General features: G+C 35.2%; 3 protein-coding genes across 8 annotated transcripts in view; 2 read left to right on the forward strand and 1 right to left on the reverse strand.

The window, feature by feature from the left end:
• The first annotated feature begins 2,335 nt into the window (after positions 1 to 2,335).
• On the forward strand, positions 2,336 to 3,725 carry Not10 (CCR4-NOT transcription complex subunit 10). The gene is made up of 2 exons (XM_069500774.1): positions 2,336 to 2,478; positions 2,579 to 3,725. The coding sequence occupies exon 2, from the start codon at positions 2,644 to 2,646 to the stop codon at positions 3,697 to 3,699; it is 1,056 nt and encodes a 351-aa protein (XP_069356875.1). The 5' UTR covers positions 2,336 to 2,478; positions 2,579 to 2,643; the 3' UTR covers positions 3,700 to 3,725.
• Positions 3,726 to 5,206: 1,481 nt separating this feature from the next.
• Positions 5,207 to 19,374, forward strand: LOC117985407 (WSCD family member AGAP003962). The gene is made up of 5 exons (XM_034972112.2): positions 5,207 to 5,607; positions 6,370 to 6,545; positions 8,697 to 8,784; positions 10,916 to 11,085; positions 12,502 to 19,374. Exons 1-5 carry the CDS (start codon positions 5,337 to 5,339, stop codon positions 12,691 to 12,693), a joined length of 897 nt encoding a protein of 298 aa, XP_034828003.1. The 5' UTR covers positions 5,207 to 5,336; the 3' UTR covers positions 12,694 to 19,374.
• The window catches only part of LOC117985232 (phosphatidylinositol-3,5-bisphosphate 3-phosphatase MTMR3), a 64,603-nt gene continuing 59,156 nt past the window's right edge, over positions 17,393 to 22,839 (reverse strand). For all 6 annotated transcript variants that reach the window (XM_069500748.1, XM_069500745.1, XM_069500747.1 and 3 more), the window contains one exon: positions 17,393 to 22,720. In XM_069500748.1, the coding sequence (XP_069356849.1) occupies positions 22,621 to 22,720 (100 nt within the window). In that variant the 3' untranslated portion in view covers positions 17,393 to 22,620. The remainder of the gene's footprint in view (positions 22,721 to 22,839) is intronic.

Below are 22,839 nucleotides of genomic sequence, written 5' to 3' on the forward strand. Positions count from 1 at the left end.
AAAATATGTAACTACCTAAAGTACCTAAGTAGGTAAGATTGGTATAACAGTGCTTTAAAAAGGGTTTTAGGATATGATTTACGTAAATTTATGTTTTATTGAGTGATTAGGTGGTCTTAGATGTTGACTTTGACTTTAAACAATTTACAGCAGGTGATTGAGTTTTTTTATAATTTTTATTAGTTACCATTAATTCCATAGAATCATCGACTTACAATTTTTGACACTATTCCAATGTTACCCGTAGCAGCTTTACCAACTCAGTTGTTGATTCTTTTTGCCCCCCGCACTATTTATTTTTCATAAAAATCTGGTAGCACTGGAAATTACTTTGAAAACGATATTCTTTTCAACAAGATGCTAGTTTGTAATGTTGTAATGGCTATGTCTCCACATGCTTGCGATACATATACATGATTGCAAAGATTGTTCTTTGCACTCACTTTGCACTGGCAAGCGTGTGGACGGGTGTAACTTGCGTAGGTTTGTTGCCAACGGCTTTGGAGAGCTTGTGGTCCAATCCGTTTGGCTGCATGATAAACAGCCAAACACTGAATAAAACTTGAATAAAAAGAGAACTCTGTGGTATTTTCCGACGCTTGCTGTATCAAGTATGGTATCAAGACACACGGGAGTGTGCAACATTTAGGTTTGAAGCCATAGGTTATAAACCTTACCTTACCATAGACAAACACCGTACTTGTCAGTTGTCCGGTGGTTGTATATGTTATTGGTCTGTAGTGGTTGTCACTTGGTGGCTGTGTTGCCAACCCTACTGTTTTAACAGTAGATTTACTGTTTTTGTCTTGACATCCCTGTTTTCTGTTTCAGTTCGAATTTCTACTGTTTTTAATTGATTTATCCGAATTTCGAAATGTAAAAAAAATCCAAATCGCAATACGTTACAACCAACATGTCAAATCGGAATAACGTTTTAGAGCAAGCAATGAAGATAGTTTTTGTATCTGTCGGTCACGCGCCTTTTTACAATTATTGTGAATTTGAAATCAATAGCGGGACTGTACCTATGATTTTAATAAAAAAAATGATTCAGAAAACGTTGAAGACCGCGAAATTGAAAATGTTAATAATGAGTAATCCAGACTAATATTATAAATGCGAAAGTGTGTCTGTCTGTCTGTCTGTCTGCTGGCTTTTCACGGCCCAACCGTTCAACCGATTGTGATGAAATTTGGTACAGAGTTAGCTTATATCCCGGGGAAGGACATAGGCTTTATCTATAGACATACTTTTTATCCCGGAAAATCAAAGAGTTCCCACGGGATTTTTCAAAAACCGAAATCCACGCGGACGAAGTCGCGGGTATCATCTAGTTTGTAATAAAATTAATAATTTTGATTAAATCTTTGCATTTTGATTTTATTTACTTTATAATTCCCAGAAATTCCTTAAATAAAGGCAATTTGCGGTAAATCTGACAGTATCAATTCTACACTGATAAAAGGATTTCTTTGGATGTAAATAAATCCCATTTTCTAATATCCCTTTGTAGAAGCTTCTTTAAGACAAATAAATATTTGATATTATCAAATTAATTGCTGTTTGGTCTCAAAAAAAAAAAAAAAATTGTTCTTTTAAATGCTCAAAATATTTATTAAAATTTAATAAATATTATGTTTACAAATATGCCGATAGAGGGATCCATATACGTAAAAACTCAGATGACAGTTTTTCTTCTATCAGTGTGTGATCAGTGTATGAACTATTGATGATTAAACGAAAGTTGACCTAAGTGAAGTTCTATCATAACGAATGTTATGTCGGGCAGTAGATTTGATGTTTTGAAATAACTATTTTACTGTTTTCTGCTGTTTTTTTAAGTTCCATTTGCTGCTTTTTGCTTCCCTGAGGTTGGCAACACTGCTTGGTGGTCACTGGTGGTCACGTGGTCACAAATCTGTGGTGGTTAAAAATAAATTGTTTAGCAAGTATTTACCAATTTACAATAAACATTAAAAATATAAATTAATGATGGCGAATTCTAAAGAAGAATTAGTAGTTCTAGCTTTTCAAAACTATTTAAAAAAAGACTTTACATCGGCACTGCAAAATCTAAGCGATTTAGAAGGGATTATATGCAACAACAACACGTTACTGAGAAGAGTTCAGCACAACAAGGCTGTAGTGGAATTTGCAGCCAGCGATTTTAAGAATATTGAGCAATTCAAAAAAGCCGTCGCTCATATATCAAATCTTAACTTTACAGACATCGACACCAAAGATTTGAGCCTGCCATGTTTGTTATACAACTATGCAGTGGTACTATATCACTCCAGATATTACTATCAATGTACAGTTATTTTAGAAAAACTGTTGACTTGTAAGAATATAAAAGATGTAAAATTGCATCACCAAATCATACTGCTGCTACTTGAAGCTACATTATGTAGGCGCACATATGAAAAAACACTTGACATAGCAAAAACTTATGGTGATTCCTTGAAATCTGACACTGAGGTTAGTGGCTTATATGAAAGACTTATTTCAAGGGCACAACTTTATTTGGGATTTAAGATCAAGTTAAAACCAGATTCAATTGAAAATGTGTTTATTGTAGCTCAACAGAAGTACCTTAATGGAGAAATCATAGAGGCTGCTAACACACTCGGCCAGTACAGGACAATGAAGTATAACTATGATCTAAAAACTCAAGGGGAAGACATATGGGCAGCTATTAATAATAATCTCGGGGTTATATATTTATCTATAAAAAAACCATATTTGGCATCTAAATATTTTCAGCATGCTGTAAAAGAACATTTTAAAGCTATGGACAATGATGATAGTGACATGTTAATCGTGTGTAAGGATAGGCCACTTTATGTTTATAATTTGGGACTGGCCTTACTTGCTGCAAATAATTCTGAAGGTGCATTCGAGTGCTTAGTGGAAGCTGCTCGGCACTATCCTAATAACCCCCGAATTTGGCTAAGGCTTGCCGAATGCTGTGTAAAGAAATGTTGCAGTGAAGAAGCACAACCATTTACTGTAAAAAAGTTAGGAAGTGGGCCACATACAAAAATATTGCTGACAAAAGAAAATAAGGAAAAATATCCTGTATCTGGAGATTCATTTGCAATACCCTCACTGTCTTTAGAATTTGCAGCGCTCTGCTTGAAAAATGCAATTACATTACTTCCTGATCAAGAGCCATCATCCTCAAGTACATCCACATGTTTAATACAAGCTCCACCTGGTCCACCCATCAATTGGAAACAGAGATGTGATTTGAAGAATTCAATCCTAGTTCTTCAGAGTTATATATTCTTGCAATTACAAGATCCCCTATCAGCTCTTATGAGTGCTAATGAGCTGTTGGCTCAGTCTGATTCAACAAATGGTCAAAAAGCGTGGGCTCATATTTATGCTGCAGAGGCATTAATAAACCTCGATAAAATTTCTGATGCAGTGGACCATTTGCATCCTCCCATGATTCATGATCTGGTTTCAGTTCTGCCTTATCAAATGAGAGATATGATCGCTGTTTCTGTTTGGGCAAAGGCAGCTGTATGCCATATATTGAGAGGAGATTTACTAACAGCAAGAAAAATTTTGCTGCAAATCAATTCACCACGGGTTTTGCCTCTTCAAATGTACTTGGAGATTTGTACAGGCAACATTGAAAATTGCCATACAATTTTACGGAAAATACGTACATCTAATAATACCACAATTTAAATAAAATATTAATTTCTGGTTTTCAATGTACTTCTTTTTAATTTATTTAAAACCCATACCTATCTATATAGAATAGAAAAACCGGCCAAGTGCGAGTCAGGCTCGCGCAACGAGGGTTCCGTACTACAGTCGTATTTTTTCGACATTTTTCACGTGTGATTCAGTTATGGTCCAGTTCAAATAACCATATGAGCTTAATATTATAGTTATTTCGAAATGTACATGCCGTTTATAAAATGGCTCTGAAGTGGCTGACAAAGAGTATGTACTAGAGATGGGTAACTCGGAAAACTCGAGTTGAAACTCAGGTAACTTGGAATTGAATTCGTGTTACATAACTCAAGTAATTAGCAGAAAAAAATGATTTGTTATGATTTTTGCATGATTTGTTACAGATTACTTACTTTTTTTTACATAACTAACTAACTGTAATAACATTTATTCAAGTTTTTAGAAATGGAGAAGGCAACCCACTGTAATACAGTGTTTACTAGTGCAGGGGTTGCACATTCATACCTCTACTAGACCTAGGTCTACTTAATTATTACTTGTTTTTTATCTGTATTATATGTATTTTTTTTTGTGTTCCTTATATGTAATAATATCCAATAAATTTAATTTAATTTAACTATTTGTTCTTCCATCCAACTCTCTGTTAGGACAAATTAACATCGTCGTCATGAGTGTCATTCGGTCGATGCAATGGCGGGAGTACACCCAACGAACGAATCCATGTTAAAAGTACTCTGTGAACGAATCGCACTCTCGTTTTTTCGCTTGAATCGTTCACCGTTTACCGGGCGGCCCAAACACGAGTCAGGAAGAATTCAACTCGAGTTAACTCGAACTTAGCACAACTCGAGTTAACTCAAATTAGTAAGTCGAGTCGAGGGTACATTGAAATGTAAAATGTCTCGTCAAATGTGCTATCTTTAGTCGTAGATAGAGTAATAAAGGTAGATACAGGAACGTTTGCTTTCTCATTCACACTAAAAAGAGAGCACAGATAAAGTTACTAATGTGATAAACAGAGACGCAGCTAACCTATTTTTTGTCCCTTACTTTTACCCTTTGTAACTGGTTTTTTTTTTCAAAAATACATACAACTTCCATACAAAGCATTCAACTTTAGTTGCGAAACAAACTTTGAGAATTCGTGGCGTATTTGTATTTCTCATGAGTTATTTACTTGTTTTAACATAAAAAACGTTTAATAAAAATATTGACTACTAAACAATGGTAATAATTGTCGTGTTATTCATCGTTACGTCGTGCTATCGCTATCTCATACCTACGCGGTTACACAGTACTTAAATCTACCTATTATTCTATCTACGTCTATAGTCTATTGAGTAATTTTTTCTTTTTCATTTCTGGTCGGTGGTCATTGGTCAAATGATGTATAGAAATATCCCTTTTTTATACACTGTAGTCTGGGGTAATAGAAAAGAATAGGTTTACTCTATGGAATAGGTATTATCATAATACTATTATGTAGGTACCTCAGGTAGGTACCTATGTGGTACCTATTTTAAATTTTTTATGCGAAAACATTAAATTATGAATTAAAACATATGCAACTTCTAATAACTTTTATTTAAGAATAGAAAACGTGTGAAATAACTTGTTCCCAAATAATGAATAGACGATCAACATTTCTGCTCGCTGTGATTGTAGTGATGGTTTATTTTTCGTTAATTATTTTTATGTTACGTCCATTACATGGCGGTAGGAGTTATTATGGTAGCAATATGGGCTACAATCATTTGGGTTTGCGTGAGGTACCAAGGGTAAGCTGGTGTAAGGACTTGAGATTGCGGTATCCACCCTCCTCCCACGTAGTAGCCCTTGTGTCATATCCAGGGAGTGGAAACACTTGGCTACGGTACCTTCTTCAACAGGTTACAGGTACAGTATAACTGTTCAGTTAACTCAAGTTGTACAGAACTTATAAGGACTTAATTTAATAATGGATAAACAGTAAAAATAATACTATTTTAAATACTACCTACCTACTTTAAAAATATTGTTATAATACTATTTTTAAAAGTTTCACGAAAACTAGCTATGCAAGTCTATTTAAATACAGCCCTATATTGCGGTTGTATCCACCTATAGTTTCCATTCTAATGGTTGCGGCTCTTCATACTCTTACTAATATTATAAATGTGGAAGTTATGATGTTTGGTACTCCTTCACACCACTATGACTGAACCAATTTAGCTGAAATTTAGAATGGAGATAGCTTATACCCTAACCAGCTTCTGCTCGCGACTTCGTCAGCATGGACTACACAAATTTCAAACCCCTATTTTACCCCCTTGGGGATTGAATTTTCCAAAATCCTTTCTTATCGGATGCCTACATCATAATAGCTATCTGCATGCCAAATTTCACTCCATTCGTCCAGTAGTTTGAGCTGTGCGTTTATAGATCAGTCAGTGTGTCAGTAACCTTTTCCTTCTATATATTTAGATTAACACAAAAGCTGCTTTTATCCCAGAAAATCTTGCAGGATTTTTAAAAACCTGTATCCATGCAGACAATGTCACAGGCATCATTTAGTGATATAAAAGTTAAGTAAATTAAACTATAGCTTCCTTCAGTATATTTCTTGTCTAAAGTGCTTACTTCTAGTTTTTAAGTTTAAAGTTTGGACAATACTTTCAGGGATAATGACTGGATCTATTTATATGGATTATGGTCTCCGCATGCATGGTTTCCCAGCTGAAAATGTGACAGATGGCTCTGTGCTTGTTGTCAAAACTCATGAAGCCCCTCCATTAGAGCCTGATAAGTTCAAATCTGCTATTCTTCTTATTAGAAACCCTAGAGATGCTATTTTGGTAAGTTATTTCATTCATATAATGCACAGCATCTATTGCAGAGCCTCTTTTAATACAACATATGTACAACTCACATGCCACTTATTATCTATACTCTATACTAATAAACATAATTGACGTGACTGTCTGTAATTTCGAAATAACTACCACAAATTAAGCTCATATGGTTATTTAAAGCTGAACCTATTTTGACAGGACTTTCACAGATAAGTATTAATCAAGGAGTAACATAGGCAACTTTTTTAACCGACTTTCAAAACAAGAGGAATTGTGTTTTTTTACCTGTATACACCGAAATCATCCAGATTTAAGTAGTTTTATTTAATTAATAGAAAATTTTACAATAATGTCCCATAAAAAATTTGGATTCTAACTCCTCAATCCTGATACTATAAGAGACCTGACCACAAAAAATGATGGGATTTAAAAACTGTCAGTTATAAATTGATAATGGAGGTATCTACAAAGTAAATACTTTTTGAACTCGAGGACCCAACTCCTCAGCCCTGATGCTTGAAGGAATTGAATTCTTAAATCGTGATCATGTGTTTAAGTATTTTTACGAAATTCTGTAATGAGATAACTTGCATCTTGGGGACGGGCTACTATGGGTAGGCTACTCTTTGTCCTGGAAAATCAAAAGAAAAAAAAGCTACGCCGGCATCAGCTAGTACATCATATAAGTAACTGACAATAAAATCAGTTCAGTTATGCTGTGAAGGTGTAACAAACATTCAAAAATCAAAACAGTCACATTTATAATATTAATGAGGATGCTTTTTTGGCATGGCAACTTAAAAATAGTTTGTTACAGTTCTTGCATTTCACGAGGGCGAGCGGCTCATGCTTATGTTTAAGTCGTATCGGTATAAGTAAGGTAAAGTAAATTAATGTGTGCGTTTGCGAGCGCTTGCTTGCTTGGTCCGATATGCACGCACACATACGCAATGCCCATGTATATGACGTAACCACAAGTAAAGTTCACTCGCCTTCGTGAATTGCAAGAACTGTACGATGTTTATAGTGCTTGTTTATTTATCAATTTTTATAATTTATCTAAAATGATAGGTACTTTCTAATCACCATTTATGCATTTTGTTGTTTATATATTTTGCTTATTTTCAAAAACCGGCCAATTGTGTCGGACTCACACACGGAGGGTTCCGTACTATCGTACAAATTATTTTAACATTTTTATGTGCAACACTGCAAGATAATGACAACAGCGCCATCTATATGTGATTTGATAAATTAAAATTAATTTGTCAAGTCACATATAAATGGCACTACAGTTAAAATGTGTTCACGAAAAGTTTCGTGAGCACATTTTTTTTGTGATGTAACCACAAATTCACGACTTTCGCATTTATTCCTTTACTTGTGCTATGCGACCTATAACCTATATCTACCAAATTTCATGATTCAAGGTCCACGGGAAGTACCGTACAGGTTTTCTTGTTAGACACGACGGACAGACGGACAGATAGACAGACAACAAAGTGAACCCTAAAAATGTTAAAGTTGCTGAATTCAGTTTTTATGGTGTTAATATATGAGAATTTTTGTTCAATTCTAGTCATTGCCATCAAGGAATCACTGTTCTGTGTTGACGCTTTAACTATGTAATAATGCTTCTAACGTTCACTGACTACCTACTTATGTGATGGTAATTATTGTTTTTGTTTTTTTTATTTATAATCAGTGTTTGCACAACATTTGGTTTTATTTTGATGCCTAATATTGATAAATGATTGTTAGAAAATTTTGTTCAAAATGTACTTACTAAACTTACTGAATTTAGTAAATCGCATGCTCAATAATATATGTAGTGATCAAATTTAAAAAAAATGTATTTTATCACATCAGAAAAAAAACGTTTTGCAATTTCGTCTTTGCATTTGGTCATAAATGTCACAAGATTTTAGTTGTTCAAAGTGTGCAAAACAAGTAGTCCAACCAGAACACGAATCATAATAACTATGTACATATTGTATAAAAATAGCTAGGCTTGTGCTTTAAGAACTATTTACATTTTGAATTCTAAGTTCACTTTAATATTAAGCGTGCGAAATGTCAATTTTACTAACAACAACTACGAAAATAAAAACAGTTCAAGGCACACTATTAATTTTTTTAAATATTGTATTTCAGGCAGACTTTAATAGACTACATAAAGGTCACATAGGCACAGCTCCAAAATCTGCCTTCAAAAGAAAGTCACATGAGCAGAAAAAATCTGGTGTGTATTTTAGTTAATTCCCAGCACAATTTTATGAACAGGATCACATTTACAATAGGCTACTTGACTCATATCTAATTTCGTCCAATAAATGATTATTTATATAGTATTTTGCTTAAAACAACGAAATATATCAATAACAATTATTAAAAACGCAGGATGGATATATAAATCCAATTTAAAAAAATACAATTTTTATTTTTATTTGAAACGCAGAAAACGCTGTCAGCCATGATGTGACGTCATTAAATATGTAAACAAAGAAATGTCATTCCTATGTCACGCGGGGACTAACGTAGTATCCATATATATAAAATTTAGAGTCCTGACTAACTTATATATCAACGCACAGCCTAAACATCTAAACAGCTGGGCCTAGATACATGTAATTTGGTGAGTGTGTTCTTTGTAGGTAAAGAGAAGGTATCCACTAGGAAAGGATTTTTTGAAATTCCACCTCTGAGTGGGTTAAATGGGTTAAATGGTTTGAAATTTATGAAGTCCACGCGGGCGAAGTCACGAGCATAAGCTAGTTTTTATATATTTCTAAAAACTCATAGTAAACGTAAAAAAATATCGTTTTCTCTTTATAAACTGAATAAGTTATTAAGTAAGACTTACAACAAAGTGATCTTTGCAAAAATAAATTTGGGTTGAAGTCGTTAGTCATATAGGATCCCTTTAAGCAAGTCTTTGCGTGTTACGTATATTTATTTCACTGGGCACTCTAATCCACAACTTTCCTGTGGTCTTTATCGATGCGTTTTTTACATTCTCGGATGATGCAATAACGATAATTACTATATTTTTCATGTAAACTAGTATAGAAGTCATGTTTATTAAACTTTGGTAGGTTATGCTCAGTATATATAATGTACTCTGTGGTTATGCTGTTGTTTACAAATGCATGACGTCAGAGTACAGATAATCTATCGGCCAAACATGGCCGACAGTGTTTTCACCTGTCTAAGAAAAATATTTTTTTAAATTAAAGTTTTACGGTTTTTAGGGCGCAAAAAAATATAGTGTTAATTTTTTTGATATAATAGGACAAATATTAACCATTTAAGACCAACTTAAAAAAATTGTCAAGTAGCCTATTAATATAAAATCCTACAACACATCAATTTCAAATTGGGCTCCATAGTACCAGGACTGGGTGAAAGCTATTTACCAAAATTGACTAACTAAAAACCGGCCAAGTGCGAGTCAGGCTCGCGCAATGAGGGTTCCGTACTACCGTCGTATTTTTTCGTCATTTTGCACGATAATTCAAAAACTATGATGCATAAAAATAAATAAACATCTGTTTTAGAATGTACTGGTGAAGACCTTTCATATGATATCCCACTTGGTTAGTTATCTCACTTCGAAAGTTGAAAATACTAATTATTAGTTCATGACCACAATTTAATTTTTTTGTGTGATCTAACCCTAAATTCACGGTTTTCAGATTTTCCCCCAAATGTCAGCTATAAGATCTACCTACCTGCCAAATTTCATGATTCTAGGTCAACGGGAAGTACCCTGTAGGTTTCTTGACAGACAGACAACAAAGTGATCCTATAAGGGTTTCGTATTTCCTTTTGAGGTACGGAACCCTAAAAAGTAACCACATGAAGTTTGTAAATCTATTATATGTTAGAAAAAATCTAGAAATATAGAAATAGAAATAAAATCGTAAGTATTATTATCATTAGGCTGGGTTCATTTAATATGAGAGAGAGATTAGAAGATTTATGCAATAGAAAGAGAGGTATTTATTAAATTTTAGTTTGCATCACTGTGCAGGCTGAATTTCACTTTATTGCATTAGTATATTGTCACTGAAAATAGGCTGAAGTGGAGTCAAAATAGTCGCAAAAAGTGCGTTTTAAAACAAAATCCGATTAATCTAATACCAAAAATCTTAAGTCAATTCTGTTTTTTCGCCATCCGTCCTCTGAAAAATTTCGTGGACTAGTCTGGTTCCGTCCACCAGCTCCTCAATTGTACATGTTACCTGCTTTAAATTTTGCATGCTATTTTTTATAGCAGAATATACAAGAAAAAGAAATATGTGAATAAAACATTTGAATGATATACCTAATTGCAGAAGGTCTGTTGTAATATAAGTGTGATTTGTTTCCAGAATGGTCAACATATGTGTTCAGTCAGTTATCAGTGTGGGAGTCGTTGCACCACCAGTGGCTCTCCAAGTTCCTGGGACCCATACATGTGGTGTTCTACGAACTGCTCGTTCGCGACACTAGAAACACGTTACTGGGGATTCTGAGTTTCCTGAACCATACTGTCTCGGAGGTTTGCGCTCATATACAATGGTTTCCAAGTTTATCTCATGTTTCTCTATATCAAAAAAATTGAGATATTATGATTGATATAGATACCCTCGTAGCTTTATCACCATCACATTATTATCTTACAAATTCCAAAATTTGATAATCAAAAATTGGACAATGATACCAATTTGAATAAATAATTTGATTTTGATTTTATTTGTCTGCTAAATGCCAATCTGCCCTGGGCCAGCGAGGCAGGCTACCCTAAGCCCTTTCTTATTCTGAGAGGAGACCCATGCTCAATAGTAGGCCAGTGATTGGTTGATTATGATGATGATTAATAATAACACTATGCTATGCCTTAATGCAAGACATTTATTTTTGTCCATACAACAAGATATCAAAAAACAGTCGCTTAATATTGTAGATTCTGCAGGCAAAAGAAATGTCATTTCTTCTTTTGTTTTTAGGGTTCCATACGGGACCCTAAAAACAAAACTGGACCCTATTACTAATTTACTTAGAGTATTTATCAGACACGATGCTTTTACCATCAGCGATCGGCGATTTAGTTGCTTTTCAGAAGCTTGATGCTGCATTTGAATGCTCCACTCCTCACACATAAGATCTCCAATTGCAGTGATCAAGACGATTTTCGGAAGACAAGCGCGCTTTGACCTAGACTTCATCTTTGCTTTTTTATTAAGCATAGTTTTCGTCAAGCGCAAGCGTACTTGCAAAATAAAAGCTCGATGCCGTGTCCGAACGCTAAAATGCGCGATTTCAATACAGCGATCGAACACAGCAAGTCGTCAAAAGTCGCGATGCAGCATCGATTCAGTCGCAAAATCACTGATCGCCGATGCTAAAAGTTTTGTGTGCCTCAACGATTATTATGGTAAAATATCAATTTATTTCATTTATTTCATTACAAGTTAGCCCTTGACTGGGATCTCATCTGGTGTTAAGTAATGATGCAGTCTAAGATAGAAGCGGGCTAACTTGGAAGGAGTATGGCAGTTTTTATTAAACCCATACTCCTTATCGGTTTCTACACGGCATCGTACCGGAACGCTAAATCGCTTGGCGGGATGGCTTTGCCGTTAGGGTGGTAACTACCCACGGCCGTAATATACCTATATCCTAAATATACTGATGACCTCGACTTGGATTTAGGTTTTTAAAAATCCCGTGGGAACTCTGATTTTCCAGGATAAAATTGGGTATAGTTAAAGACGTAGGTCTTTAACTATACCCATGTAAAAAAATACGTCGTACGTTGCTCCGTTGCGACGTGATTGAAGCACAAACCAACAAACAAACACACTTTCACATTTATAATATATGGGTAGTGATAATATATCCAAGCCAAATATTTTCCGTATTGTATCAGCTGTATAACGATTATTATCTTAAAATATTGTTTATATTGTTTCAGGAGGACATGAGATGCGCGGTGGCCAACCGGGAAGGTATTTATAAGCGTAAAAAGAAATATAAGAACTTTGAACCGTTCTCGCCCGAAATGTATTCGGTTATTTACAAAGTACGATATAGAATACTGCAACTCATTACAGAATATAAAAACAAACATAAAAATTACACTTCACACTACCGACGAATACCTTAGTGTTATTTCGTTAAACTAATGTGGATAAGTTGTGTTGTGCTGCGTAAGATAATACTTTTTAAATGTTACAGGTTGTACCTAACCTAGTCTAAACTAAATTAACAGATCTAGAAATAGTGCAACTATTGCCGCTGGGATTTTTTATATATCTTTGTTTTTCCTATAGAACCAGATTATATAATGAAATTTTGTACAGTTATTGTTAGAAGTTTCTGACATAATACCATCAACGTATACAATGGGTAACGTTTAACGTGCGTATTGTAGCAGGTATTAAAAAATCGTCTCTTCTGAACCAAACGGCTCACTTTTTACGTAAACATAAAAATTAGTGTTGTAACAATTAAATGTGCTGTTTGCCGATGTACTATAATTACGTATTATGTTTCTAGTCACAAAGCAAATTGATACCTATAAACATTGGCGCTTATGTGGTTGTACGCAATCTCTAAATAATAGCAAATCTTTTAAGAATTTTTGGAAATGTGTTTACTTGTCAATTCATTTAGTAAGCAATATTTTTTTAAATAATATACTGTATAATAATTTATATTAGGGTATTACTTAAAATGTCTTTAAGTGAAAGTTTGCACGTTTCCTGGGGTAAAGGATAACAATACTGTCAGAGCTGTCAGCTTAGAGTTTGTTTACAACCGAGTAGACACCATTATACAGTACGCAGGCGAAAGTAATGTACATCGACCTTTAGAAGGAGAATGCAGTGGCCCTACCGCGGTTGTTTGACAGCTACAATGTCACGATCGCAGTCATCTCTGATTGGTTAATGCTCGCTCACTATTGGCCACAATGCATTGTTGCTCATTGTTGCAACAAGAATCGCACAAATTCAGCCAATCAGAACAATTGAGATTGTAATAATGATTGCATCAATCATTATTACAATCTCAATTTAGACAGGTTTTAGACAATCGCCCCGCTGATTTATAGAGCATTGTCTCTGTCGTTGAGATCGACAAAACGTCATATAGGTGCGAGTGACAGAGACAACGCTCTACAAAGCCGAAATGTCAATCTAAAGGCCGACGTACATTACTTTCGGCCGCGTACTGTAGTTACATTCTGCGCGTACTGTACATGTATCGTACGTAACAGGTCGAGATGGCAATCGGGGTAGGAGGCGGGGGGACGCCCCGCGCACTCGCACGTCACCCGCGCTCGCCCGCACCAGGTTAGCGCGGAGGCTATGCATATGAGTCCGGGGCATTACCTCCCCGATTGCCATCGCGGACTATAGATACATTTATATTGTACATGTACCTATCTTTGTTTCGACTTTATTATATTTATGTGAGTCGTAGTATATCGCTCAAGTTAATTCTTCAAGATGTATCTGAACGAAAATATTAAAACCGAATTTACCTACCTACTCGAAGTTAAAACTTTACAATGGGGCTGATTCTCTTGTACTCAGTGTCAAAACCAAACTAAATTACAGGTCTAAATCTAGTGCTATCATTTTCCGCAAGCAACATTATGACAGGGATATCAATAGATTTAGACGTGCCATTTTAGTTTAGTTTAGAGATTGCGTATAAGAGAATCGGCCCCAATGTCCTAGATCGTAATTATTAAAACACAATCTTTGTCGCTATTTGTTGAACAAAAGTAAAAAAAAAAACTGTTTTTTACTTTATTTTTAGAAAACTTTAAAGTGAAATCTATCTTTAAAATAAGTTATATTTTTTTAAGCCCAAATATCTTACAAAATATCATTTTTGGTCACAAAAAAATGTACAAATGTTTTAAGTACCTACGTACCTAATTAATATTTCAAACGATCGAATGTTTATTGATAGAAGCAGTATTAATATTTTATGTAAGAGTATATTTTCCATTTATTTATTTTAGGCAAGTTTCTAGTTGTTAATATTTATAAAATTGTACATTTTTATTTTGTAACGTTATTATTACGCTTTTATTTAGTTCCTACCTACTAGTCAATCTTATCAAATGTATGCAACGACTGAAACTTTATTATTAGCTAATGCGGTACTGTTGTGTGTTATTTGTTAATGCAATAATTTTATTAGGCAATTACTAAGTATTAATTGTTGTTTATTTATAGTTATAGACTACATGATATCCGCGACTTCGTACGCGTTTTTTTTACATCCCGTAACTCTAACTACGAGAAACTCAGATTTTTCGGGATAAAAGGAGTCTATGCCAGTCTCTGGGATGTAAGCTATCTCCATATCAAATTTCTTAAAAATCGGTTAAAGAGACGGACCGCGAAAAGCTAGCAGACTGACATACAGGCATAAACACACATTTACATTTATAATATTAGTATGGATTATCTTACTGACTGATCTACTCGTATCAATGCACAGATAAAACTACTGGACTGATCGGGCTGTAATTTGGCCTGCAGATAGCTATTATGACATACACATCCGCTAAGAAAAGATTTTTGAAAATTGAAACCCTAAGGGGGTAAACTAGGGGTTTGAAATTTGTGTAGTACACGCGGACGAAGTCACGGGAATAAGCTAGTTATGTGTATAAAAATCAAGAACAGAACAGAAATACCCAAATTACTAGCGGGTAATTTACAAAATAATTTGTACTTTAATAGTCATATTATTCTCAGACTTTATTTCCACCTTGGCCTAAAAATACTCTGAGGACTGTCCCTCTTCTGTGTAGGGCCTACGAAAATGTATGCATAAAACTTACAAAACACGATATAAAAGGCCTATAATGAAACTGTTTTTTTAAGTAGGTAAGTAATATGCAGGCAAATCGGTGAATTGCTTAGTAATATACTGTATGTATTTGTTTCATACAATTCTTAAGCAGTGGCCAACTGTGTATAACAATGAAACTTGCAAAAGTTAGTTCTCTCTTGGTCTAGCAAGTCACTGCGTAGACACAACTTATAGAATTTTTTGTATAAGTACCGGTAGCGATTCTTTTGGCATTTTTCTAAATTTAAAATCGTGTACACCTATACTTAGAAATTGACTTCCTGCGAGTTTTAACCAGGGTTGGAAAAAGGTTTTGTTTAAAACAGTTTTTTAATTTTTTTTCTTTTATATTTCTAAAATGGACGGAAAATGAATTTTAAATCAAAGACGAAGAATAAATTTTAGTGTTACTCTAAACTGTGTGGTCAAGACTGGCACCTAAGGTTGCACTGGCACGAGGTTTGGCAATAAGTTTTTGTCCTTTTCTTATTACATTGGTAAGAAAGAGATGAGAATACCTACTCTAAGTTGCGATGAGAATCAGTACCAGTGCCAGCTCTGGTTTTTACACAATGTTGTAAGAGCCTTCCTTCTGTCGACTTCTGTGTATTGTAGTGCTAGTGAACACTTCGCTAGAACTGAAATTATATACTTATCCTTATTTACTTGTTCCTATTCTATCTATAAAAATATTTTTACTGGGTATTATTTACTATTCAAGAAAATTAAAATTAATGTTAATAAAATTAGGTGTTTTTTTATGTACTTCATAATACTAGCTATTTATCTATAACTAGATTCGTACGCGTAGATTCAGGTTTTTAAAAATCCTGTGGGAACTCTTTGATTTTCCAGGATAAAAAGTAGCCTATGTCCTTCCCCGGAATGCAAACTATCCTGTACCAAATTTCGTCAAAATCGGTTCAACGGGTGGGCCGTGAAAGGCTAGCAGACAGACAGATATACACACACTTTCGCATTTATAATCTTAGTATGCATATATTCAGTGCCGTCTGGAGGTATAAACGCATTGTTGTGGTGGGTTATTACGTCAGTCATACATTAGGAGGTATCACCATGCACCGCCTAAAACTGGTTCTCTTGTAGCCAGTCATAGTTCCACCCAGTTACTAAAAGTTCGTTTCCCGAGGGTAATACACTAGTAGGCCACCACTCGACAGCACGTTTAGTTAAATCGTAGTATTTTCTGTGGTAGTAGTACCTACTAGTTTTCTTTAATTTGCTTTAAAGAGAAACAAAACTCCGAAACCTTGGAGGAGCGCATAAGCAACGCGATTTACCCGGCGACTTAGACTATCTGGAGTTTTTCACTCACTCGTGTCATGATTTCATTGTCAAATCGCGGTGACTACGGGCCGCGTATGAGCCTCTTACTTGTAAAAGTATTGCTCTGAAACCAGCCTAAAAGTATCGTGCGCTTTGTGTCAGTAAAAATGTAAATTTCAATTTTTCAATGCATTGGATTAAGGAACTAGCGCATACGCGAGAAGTGGTAGTGCGGCGCCTTGCTGAGTTTCCCGTTGTCAATGACGAGCAAGCGGCGCGGAGGCGTATGACCGCTGCCTCGCGCCTCTATAACATACTCTATCTGCGGAAAGAGGTTAGTACAGCGCTCTCTCTGTTACGTAATCCCATACAAATGATAAAGACAAAAATCTCGGTGGGTGTTAACCATTTTGAGTCACCAACCAATCACAAAAAAATATTCGAAATCTAGTTAGAAAACAGTTTTGTTAGGGTGGTGATAGGTTATGCATACCTACTGCATAGTCAATTAATTAAACATGATTTTTTTTTATCAGTTTTGAAATAAAATCCGACTCTTTTTGCTTTGGCTCTCATGACCTCTTCATTTAAGGTGAAGTTGAAAATATGTAAAATTTATGTATTGTTTGTGTTCCAAATGTGATTTAACGATGGTACAAGATAAGTAGGTAATATAACAAAAGGAAATCAAATAAAATACGTTTCAAAACTAAATATGCTTTATTTCACATTATGTCATCCATTGGTCACAAACAAGTTTGCACTTCGACAATGAAATTAAAGTTACTCCGGGCTTCATTCAGTATAAAATATATGCAAGTATAACAATTCCCGCCGATAAACAAAACACTCGTGACTCATTTCAGTCCACTTTACATTAAACCGTCTTGACATTAATCTATGATATAAATAAATTAACAAAAAAAAATCGAATTATTAAAACAATGTATAAGATACATAAAGTGAAAAATAGTTTATTTTGTGCAAAAAGAAAGCAAATTAATAGATTGATGTCAAGATGATTAGCACATTCGATCCCTTAATTACATACATTAGGAAATCTCGATTCTTTTCAGATAAAAGGACCGTTGCATGTCGCATGATTTCCGACAAAGACCAATTGTTTCAAACTATTACTTACTGATTATACCACATTTAATTACGTTCAAAGTGATTTTGGACACAGTTTATTTTTAAATTGCCATGGTTATTATTTTATTGCTTATTATTTCAAAAGGCTATTATAAGTATCCCATGTTATTCGCATACACCTATTAAAATTATTGTTATTAACAATAATCGAATAAAATCAACGAGTACGCACCGCGACTGTTAAATCACCATAAATTTATTGTGTATTAACATGTTTTAAACTCTTATATTATTATCATATAAAAATTATCATCAATATCACAAATAAAATATAAAACTCATAGTTATTACTAATTCGTGGGTAAATCGGACATTCGGTTATACATACAGCAATTTAACGATGCTTAATGTCTAAAATCTACAGCTCAAAATTTGTTGTATTGTATCTTTTCGAATCGTTTACTTTCGATATGGTCTTATTTAATATTAACAATACGGCATTAGCGTTTAAATATACAAAGCAAGTAGGTAATATATAGAAACACTAACTTCAATATACAAATAATATAGACTTATGAAGTCGAGTATTCGACACACTTTAGGAAGTGTCTAGACAACCACAAACCGACGTTTAATTTAAAAATCAAAGCCACAAGCGAAGCAATCAGATTTTTAAATGGGCTACACCAAAAGATTTGCTCTATCACCCCTTCATTCAGCTCACATTCTCGACCTTCGTTTCGCTACTCCACTCGGCCTCGTAGGCTCCTTCATTCAGGACCTCCTTCGCGAGCATTTGGCTTCGCACTTTACAAAAAACACTCTAGGGCTAGGACAAACAAGACTGCATAGAGTCGGTGTAGTTAGATTTCGTTCTGGGTTACTAAAGTTAGGAGCTACTCCACTACCGAAAGTATACGTCTTGATACTTCCATTAAAAATTGAACCTTATTAGTTAGCTCAGGAACAAATTTTAAAAGCTAATAAATAACTTGTATCCAGATGTTTTTATTATAGAACGACAGCGCGTGGACATCTAGACACTTCCTAAACTTTAAGCAGCGTATATTTAACTAGAAAATAGTCAACAGGCTTGATACTACGGCGGCATACATCTTTTACACAGTATGGGAGAAAATAAATAAAAAGTTTATATGTCACTTGAAGTACCGTTTCCTGTGTAAACACTTCCTAGTATTTTCTTTACAATGCTGCATTTTAAGTTCGATGTCGAACCAAAAAAGTAATTTACAATGTATAGACGGATTACACACGGTAAAGCTAGTAGTATTTTGAAAATTTCGATTTATATATCCTCAAGTAAATAATTTAATGGTAGTAGTTAGATTAATAAAACGATACCGTGAGTAAAAGATCTATCAGCCGTACCGTCATTATATCTAGCCACGAATTATCTAACAGTTCAGTCTATAGTGGCTAAAACAGTACAGCTGCCGTTCAAAAAATCAGTAATCGAAGACGTATGAACAAAAGATCAGACTTCACACTATGGACATTTTCTAACAACATTCTCTATCTTTTTCTATCACTACCTCACCGATATTAACACCAAGTCTCATTTTTGATTTATCATTTGTTTAAAATAAACATCAGATCCAACATAACGAAATAGAGATAAATTACAATTTAACATGGGCCTTATTCGATAAGAAAATAAGATGCATATTAACGTAAAAGTTTTCTCGATTTTTTTATATTGTCGAGGATGAAAATTTCACACGTAACCTTCTGGAATACGGTCCAAGTTTCCGCTACCCTCTGGCTCTAATTACATCATATTATATTTCTCAATACATAACATATATAAATATGAATATGTAAGTTATAAAGTTGGAGTAACCTGTCATGATGTTATGAAAAAATCTGATCAAACATTAGCATTCTTAAAAAAAATAACAAAACAATATTAAAAGCCACGTTTAACAAAGCAGGCTGACTAGCATAATTAAATTGATATCTTGTAAATGTGGACTTTTTGTTGCCGGTAAATGCGAGCTAGTTTTTCAAATGGACATTACAGTGTGGCTAGTTCTATTGTACACGATCCCTAAACTAAAATGACAGATCTAAATGTGTTGCTATCCCTTTCGTAATGCTCCCCGTGAAAAAGGATAGCAGAAGATTTTGATAAGTCAATTTAGTTTCGAGATTTCGTACAACAGTATTAGCCACAGTTATTTGGTTAAAATTTATTCACTCTTCGCAGCACTAAGTCAATCCACATTTATTGATTCTATTTATTGAATGTAGAAGAGGTTCAAAATATCTTACACATTTTTCACCAACATATAATTTTGGCAGAGCAAAAGCCAAGCGCGCCAGTTTTAGTAGGTAGTCAAGAGTAATTCAACATAGGAAACTGTGATGAGCATTAGTAGTTATCGTCAGCGACAGACAGGTCGAGATAGCAATCGGGGTATGAAGCGGGGGGACGCCCCGCACGTCACCCCCGCTCGACCGCAACGGGTTAGCGCGGGGGCTGTGCGTGTGTTCGGGGCGTTCCCTCTCCTATTGCCATCTCGACATATCGCGTACTAAAGGTATACATTGGCCCAATGCGCTCGGCCAATGAACTCGGAATTTCACGGCCACCTGGCGTCTATTCCGTTCTGTTATTTCGATTGATCGCACTTAAAAAAAACTGGTCTGTTCGATAACTCGGTCTAACTTATCGGAAACGTAATATTTATTCCGTTCTTGTTAATATATTAAGTTTTGTAAAAAGTTCTCGAACAAATGTTTTTCAGTATTACAGAGTAGTAAGGGTAACTTCTAGAGATTTTTAGTAAGAAAGTAATTATGTCTGTAATATAATAATCAAGAAAGAAAAAGAAAAGCGTTCAGTGAATGATGGAAGATTACCTATTTCAGTCAAATAAATAATTTGTGAAAAATAATCACATAAAGTGAAAATGAACTGTACACACTTGGCTTGGGCTTGATTGATTTCGACATTTATAGTAAACTTGACAATGATAACAGTTATTTGTATTAGAGCTAAATTGTAACATTAGAATAGCTTCCAAACCGTTCAAGCTGAAGACATTTTTAATAAATAGCAACTTATACACACAGTTCAATAGTTGACGGACTTTTTATAAGAAATAATATTTTACATCTGTGTACAACCTTGATCTTAAATTTTATTTCCAGGACAATGAAGTCAATTATGTTTTAGGCCGCGATTACACCTGAAAGCTTTACTCACGTAAGTAGCTTACATGTTTAACTTTTTTTAAATTCACTATAGGCGCATGCTTGACCACGATCACACCTGATGGGAAGTGATGATGTGACCTAAGATGGAACGCTTTTGCCTAGAAGGTGCCTATTATCTCTTGTTTTAAAGATACCCGAATAATAATTGGCAGGAAACATTGATCTCGGAAGAATATTCCAGACCCTAGCCATGCGTATAAAGAACGATGACGTAAAGCGTTTCTTACGCGTAGATGGAATGTTGACGACATAGGGGTGGAAACTTGCCCGGCTTCTTGCGGTACGGTGGTAGAAGGTGTGGGGGGACTTACGTAAACACTCTTAGTCTCATTTACCTTAGTAAATGCGCTGGTAATTAATTACGTAAGTAGCTTACATGAGTAAAACTTACAGGTGTAATCGCGGGATTAGAGGCAAGTAAGAATATTGAATACAAATAATAATCAATCAATTAATTCAGCGTAATCAATATCCAGTAAAAATTTATAACCAGTACTAATAAAGCGCAATCCTAATAAGTTTTTACTTTGCACTTTTATAACTCAATCGTCAGTATTATTAACATACATGATCCATTAATTACATCATATTTCCCATTTTCGTGAACTCTATTTCCTTTGAGCCGTGGACACATTGCAGAACCCGGCACAATAAATTAATTACACAATAAAGGTAGTTCCTTTAGAAAGAGATAATCTGCAGCTTTAGCTTATGGCGCGTCGTCTGTCACACATATCTTAGTGTCATTTTGTGATTTGTCGCTCTCTTGTCAGTCACAACGAGAGAGACAACACTACGACACCTAAGCTGATTATAATCTCTTTCTAACGTTCTTCCCTGCCCGGTTGCTGTATTGTGTTGGGAATCAGGAGTTGTCCATCTGAACACGAGACATTATGACTTCATTGTACAAAAACAGATTTCAGCCGGACTTGTGTATTTAATACTTAGTCAAAGACTGTCGCAATCTTCGCCATGTTGCAACTTCAGATTGGACTACTCGATTAGCACACAAGGCGATCGGAGTCGGAGAGCAAAAAATTGCTTTGCAACATGGCTCAAAACAGTCAGTTCAGTTATTTTATCGTTTGACGCAATTAATGGACACACATAAGTTTCGCAAAACTTCTAGCACGTTAAATCAAAGTTTTCATCGATAGGTAGGCTGCTTGACTTGACCACAATCATCACTACCTATATTATAAAATGGAGCAACGGATCGGCGTGATATTTTGCATGGGTATATATGTAGTTCGCGGAAATCCCGGAAAATCAAAGTTTCCACGGGATTTTTAAAAACTTAGTCCACACGGACGAAGTAGCGAGAATCAGCTAGTGCTTAATAAAAAGCAATGATAAGGTCTGGATTGGAGCGAGCTTGCCAAGAAGATTCACTCTTGCCTTGAAGGTATTTAGGATAATATACCTAAGCCGAAGAGAATTGCACACATTAGCTTAGTTACTTGTGGCTCAGAACGTGCTAGAAGTTTGGCGCACCATCTGCGTACAGGAAAATGAAAAAATGAGAGCAAGGTCGGTAGTAGCAAGTGTAGCGGGGCAGTCGAGAGGTGTGAGGAGCCTAGGGCGCGGGGCGCGGTCACCGCAGCGCGCGGCAACGGCGGCACACGCGCACGGCGCCCATGTCGCCCCACGGACTCATCTCCGAGCACGAACCGCAGAAGATGCCACCGCAGCGCCTGCCATACACGGACAATAGGGTATTTTACACCAAGCGAGAAAATATGTAACGTATTGTAATGTATTTAACTAAGAAAGTATCGTTGTTTACCAATCCATGACAGCTGATGAACCTAAA

Source organism: Maniola hyperantus, chromosome 9, assembly GCF_902806685.2.
Source record: "Maniola hyperantus chromosome 9, iAphHyp1.2, whole genome shotgun sequence".
NCBI lineage: Eukaryota > Metazoa > Arthropoda > Insecta > Lepidoptera > Nymphalidae > Maniola > Maniola hyperantus.